Here is a 5,747-nt window from a genome sequence, read left to right on the forward strand (position 1 = left end):
GAGAAAAGACAAGGGTGATGCACCAAATACAGAGGTGAGAACTGGCGACCAGACGGCATTTAAGGCTCAAGGGAACCACAGAAAGCGAAGAGTAAGATCCTGAGCTACCAGACGCTGTTGTGATGGGGGGGTGTGTGTTACAGCGGGGTGGCTGGAGGAGCCCCTGCTACCCAGGACACGTCAGGAGAAAACCGCCTCTGGGGGACAGTTATGCCAGCACTCCCCATCAGGGCTGGTCCAGCTGTGTGCCAGATGTGGAAGAGGGAGGAAGGGAGAGGGCGCACAGCCAGAGGAGCGTCTCACAATGCCCGCACCCCCGTCGGCAGCCGAGCTGATAGCAAGCAGCTCTCAGCATGGGACTCAGCACCATCCTGAACACCTGTGGGACACTCTCCCTGCTCCCTCCCCATTAGGAAACGCCAGCGGCACCGGCCCGGGAGCACATCCACCACCGCAGCGCTGCTCGGGGCTGGCGCTGCTCCCAAAGGCTTCCCTGCTTTCATTACCCTTCCTCCTTCCCTGGCTGGCTGCCTGTTTATTCTCCTTACCGGTTTTATTGTTAAAAGCCTTTTTAAAAGCCCTGTGCAAAGCTAAGCAAGTGATATCTGCTGTTTTTATTAACAGAGGGGAAAAAAAATGCCTTGGCAGAATGCAGAAGCCAGACATTTCCAGCGAGACGGCTTTAAGGGAGCTGGGAAAGAGCATCTTTGCAAGCCGTGTCACCCCTTTTTAAGCCATGTCACCCCTTTTTAAGCCATGTCACCTCTTTTTAAGCCATGTCTCCCCTTTTTCCACAGCACCTGGGATTCTTGGCTGGATGCTCATCCTGCCTGTCATCTCCAAGCCTGATTAATCAGGGGCATTTCCAGATGTTCGGGCCAAGGCTGCAGCTCTGGGTCTCGGCTTTCTTGGCAGCAGCACCTAAGCCTGTCCTGGTCCCTTTAGGAGAGACTGAATGCAGGCAAGAGCACACAGGACCCATCCACAGCTCTCCATGCCCACCACCACCACTGGAGTCCCCTTCCCTTCCCTCCTGTGGGTGCCTGCAGGAGAGCTGCAGGACAAGCCCCTCCAAGAAGAAACCCTTTGGGGTGCAGGCAGGACACGATGCAGCCGTTCCCAAGAATGTAAAATACAGCCGTAGTGCCGTACATACCCTCTGGAATAGCCAGCAGCTCATCTTGCCCAGGCTCTGGAGAAGCACAGGCTTTGCATAATTCATTAAGCAATGAATAAAAATAATTGCAAAAGAAATAGAATGAAACCAAACAAATGGAAACGACTGGGGCAGCCCAAATTCAGCCTGGTAGCGGGTCCTCATGAATGTTAAGCGGTGGCAGGGAAAGCTGATGTCCTCGTTAGCGCTGTCAAAAAAACCCTTTGGCTTTACATGAACCTAATGTGAATTTTCTGCTTGTCCCCAGCTCTGAGATGAGGCAGGGAGCATCCTCTTCATCCTCACCCCATTTCGCCTCCCCTCACAGAGGTGAGAGATTGGCCAGCTCAGCTTCAAAAGCCTTCCCCCCATGGTGGGTGAGACATCCCCCCATCCAAATCACCCCCCAGACACAAGGTCACCTTTTTACCCCATTTTGAGGGGAAAGCAGGAGGAAACGGGGTCATTTCTGAAGCTTCCGGATCATAAATGATCAGTGCAAGGAGCCACCTGAGCACTGGGAGGGCGCACAGGTAACTGGAGAGTAACGTGAAACAACACCCCGCCTCTCACCCCACCGGTATTAAATTCATTGCAAAATTCAAGGAGAACTAGGAAGCTGAAGAGGGAATAAAACCACTTCTGCAGAGGGACTACTGGAGGGCGGGCAGACCCTCCTGCTCATCCTCAACCGTCCCAAACTCGCAGTGCCCCCAGGCAGACCCCTTGACACTGCTCCAGCCATCAGGGCTCCTCTAGAAGACAGCTCCATTTTGCGCACCACGAGCATTGCAGACCACGTGCACCCGTCACCCCCCTGCAAAAGCTCCCCATGGGATAGCCCCTTGCGGGGGAATAGCTGGGGAATAGTTGAGTGCTGCAGTGATGCAATAATAAAGTTTTATTCAATAAAATTCATCAGCTGGGCTTGTCATCAATGGCACGATGACTTGCCTTGTGTGTACGCTCAAAGGGAAATACCTGCTTTCCTGGATAGCCTCATCAGCTATCGCTCCAGGCAGCCCAAGACACGTTCCCTAGCTCATGGCAGGTTTCTCGTCCGTGACCTGAAGCATCAGGGGGTCCTTCAGCAGCATGAGATAATGAGAGAGGAAGCAGGACTGCACCTCTGCCGTCTTTTGCTGTGGCTTGTGCTCTGCCCTACCTGATAAGGAGGATGCATCTACGCGTGCGCCCAGCCTGTTCCTCCTAAAGGCAGCTATCTCTAGCTGTGCACAAGCAGGGACCTGCATTCAGCCCCCCAGTGTGTGGCAGGGCTACCCCACCAGTACTACCGCTCTTACAGAGCTCTCAGCAATTTACAGAGAAGGGCAAGCAGCAGCCTCCCCATTTCCAGCCGTGCAGGAGGCCTGGCCCACTCGGGCTAATCTTGCAAGATGTGGCTGAATTCCCAGCAAGCCCCCAGCAGAGCTGGAAAGGTGAGCCCAGAAAGGTAGGCTTGCCTACATGTTTTCTGCATCGTGCCATCAGAACTCATCAAACTATTATGTTTTGGGCCAGCTGGGATAGTATCGGGTCACGGGTGCTACAGCAGGAGCTGTGTCTGACCTGGCATTAGCACACGTTTAGGCAACTGAATGCCTCCTGGAGTGGCTACGCACATCTCGGCTCAGGGGTTAGATGCTGCGGAGACCTTGCATGACCCCAAGGATAAAAGCCTGACTGATGGGGCAGTCGTTCAGGGCATAAGCACTCTCCTGCTGGCACAGGAAAGACTTAGGAATGTGCTTAACTTAAAAACCACCGGGATTACTCATGTTTGGCAGGTCCCAAGCCCGGGAGCAACCAGCATTTGCACAGACGTTGACTCTGCCAGGGCTCCATGCTGACCTTGGTCCCCAGTGCAAAGTAACTTCTGATTCGTGCTGGAGTTTCCTCCGGCTGGAGCCAAGCTGTTGCTGAGAAAAATCAGAGTATTTCCAGTGTGGGTGAGCAGGGAGCTGGGTACAGCCTAGCTGCTGCCGACGCATCGCCTACCACCCAGCGTAAGGAGGCGAGAAGAGCCCAAAGCTTGGTCCGGGCATGCAAGGCTGCTCCGAATCAACTTGCCTCACTCTGCTGCAATTCACTGTGGAGATACTGCCAGGCTGATTTTAACCAGGTTTACATGAGGCTCTCACAGCAGGAACTGTAATAAACATGATCTAAACAGAGAGATGGGGACAGCCTGAGGCTCATCCCCACAGATGCAGTAAGAGGCACTAGGAGAAAATGCGATGCACACTAATATACACCTGTGGCTCAAGGCTTTCTTATACCTGCTGTCTTTTAAGCTCTACAGCCCTCGTCCTCCTGACATGCACCAGTTCCCGTCCTTTCCTGCACGCTGCCTGGGACCGCAGGGGGCTCAGAGCGTGGCTGGGATGCTCAGAGCGTGGCTGGGATGCTCAGAGCGTGGCTGGGATGCTCCAAGATCACTGCGCAGCACCAAGCACTCGGAGCAGCCGGTACCTGGCACCCCACCAAGCCTGAGACAGCGAGTGGAGCCTCCAGCCCTCCAGCCCCGGCAGGGAAGGATCTCCTCCTTCAAATCACAAAGAGTTTTGAGACACAGGCAGCTCCACCAGTGCACACCTCCGTGGTTGTTATTCAAATCAGTTATTACACTAACAAATTGCTGTGTGCAGATCTATAGAAATCTGCATCCCGTTAACACCAGCAGCTTCCCCCCGGCTGCCTCGGCTTTGTTGGAGCGTGGTTGGAGCCACATCTCCAGCCGCCTTCTCTCTGTGCCTCACCGACCCCGTGCAACACTGCGGGTACTGGTGGCAGATCCCGCCCTGCCCGAGCCGTGGGCTGCCCCTGCCCCTTAAGCCTCCCTGGCAGTTTAGGGGAGCCTGAGATTAAGCTCTTCCCCTAAAACCTGGAGCAAGGACTAACCCGTGCCAGGGACACAGAGGGGCAGAGAGGAGCCGGGTGTGCTTCTGGCTGCGTAAGCTGGGAACACCACGGGATTTATCACCCCACAAAAACATCCCATGCCTGGAACCAGGATGAAACCTTATTTCCTAAAGGTGAAAAAGCTTTAGAAAGCGATAAACAATTTAAAGATCTTAATATTCCTCATAGCCTCTTGTATTCTCCAGCCCGTGGGAACAGGTTATCTTCTATGAGAAACACAAAGCAATCAGAGGAAACATCCATTCTCTTTTGAAAGCATATTTCCATTTTGAATGTGACTTCTTAGCAGCACCTCTATTTCCTGCTTGTGTGGGTGACCTTGTTTCAATCATCTCAGAACATTTTCTTGGTAACTGCTTAAGAAAAGGCTGTATTTTAAAACCACACGGAACCTGGGTTTCAGTTCCTTCTCTCTCCCTTTTCAAGCCCAAAGCCAAGTGCTGAAGGCCGATACATCCTCCAGTCGGCACCCAAAGCAGATCAATTGGCTTGTTACCCGGCGTGAGTCGAGGGATGCAGACGGGGTGAGGGGGGCTGGCTGAGCATCAACAACTGAGGCACCAGGGATTTGAAACAAGGAGGAGTTTTTCCCCCTGAGGCAAGGAAAAGGAGAGCCAAGAGCCCAGCGGGATTTGCCCAGTGGAGACGAACAATTTTTCCTGGAACTTCAGTGCAAACAATATGGATTTTTAAATTTTTTTTTTTTTTAATTAATCACCCCACGGGGAAATGCTGTAGGGCTCTTCCCACGTCACGGGGCACCCCGTGTCCTCATCCCCAGCCAGACCACAGCCAAGAGACCCATTTGGTACCTGTCAGGAGAAACCCTGGAGCAGACGACAAAGATGCCAGCACACTTAAATTGGGGAACGGGGATATTCATCTGGACAGGGAGTCACGGCAAAGCAAAGCAGGTGGGTGAGACAGACCAGGAGGAAAACGCGTCTTCTCTTACCTCATCAAACCTGGCCTCGTCCTCGCAGTTTTCAAGCACTCGGGTGTAGAAGGAGAGCCCTGGAGAGGGGAGAGGAAAAACAGGTTGGTTGCAGCGAGGCGAGGGGCAGCCAGGGTGGGAGACACGGGTCGGGGGCTGCACAGCACCGGCGGCAGCGAGACCCCGGGGTCAGGGTCCGCAGGGGTGGCCTGGATGGAGCACAGCCCGCCGGCACTGCCTGGGATGGGGAAGTGCGTCCGCGAAGGTGTGAGAGCACTGCAGGCACGTGTGCATGTGTGCAAAGGGAGTGCAGGGGGGGGGACAGCCCACGCAAGAAGGTGAATCCAGCTTCAGCTCCCCCGCACCGGCACTAAACACCACATTAACCTGCTCTAAGAGCTAATTAAGAAGGTTTTTCTGGAGTGCGCTTAGTCGGTGTGTTCGAGTCTTGTCCCATCTATTGCAGAGCAGAGGAAACAGAGCATGGGGACAGCGATCGCGGCAGTTTCTGCAGTGGCTTTTACATTGGTTGAACAGGGGCTCCTCAAGCTTCGGGGTATTGGGATGCAGGACTGCACACCCCAGCAGTGCGCTCAAAGCCCAGGGACGAGATCTAGGACCAGCTGCCCCAAGAAAACCACCCCAGCTCCTGCACGGAGCAGAGGATCTGCACGCTTGAGTCCAACCGCACGGATGCAGCCACGCGTGCCCACAACACAGAGGGATGGCAGCATC

General features: G+C 54.2%; 1 protein-coding gene across 1 annotated transcript in view; it reads right to left on the minus strand.

The window, feature by feature from the left end:
- The window catches only part of OTOF (otoferlin), a 120,026-nt gene that overhangs the window by 111,566 nt on the left and 2,713 nt on the right, over positions 1–5,747 (minus strand). The window contains exon 2 of the mRNA XM_009332354.1: positions 5,034–5,092. Within this exon, the coding sequence (XP_009330629.1) occupies positions 5,034–5,092 (59 nt within the window). The remainder of the gene's footprint in view (positions 1–5,033; positions 5,093–5,747) is intronic.

This window comes from Pygoscelis adeliae, unplaced genomic scaffold (genome assembly GCF_000699105.1).
Source record: "Pygoscelis adeliae isolate BGI_AS28 unplaced genomic scaffold, ASM69910v1 Scaffold89, whole genome shotgun sequence".
Classification (NCBI taxonomy): domain Eukaryota; kingdom Metazoa; phylum Chordata; class Aves; order Sphenisciformes; family Spheniscidae; genus Pygoscelis; species Pygoscelis adeliae.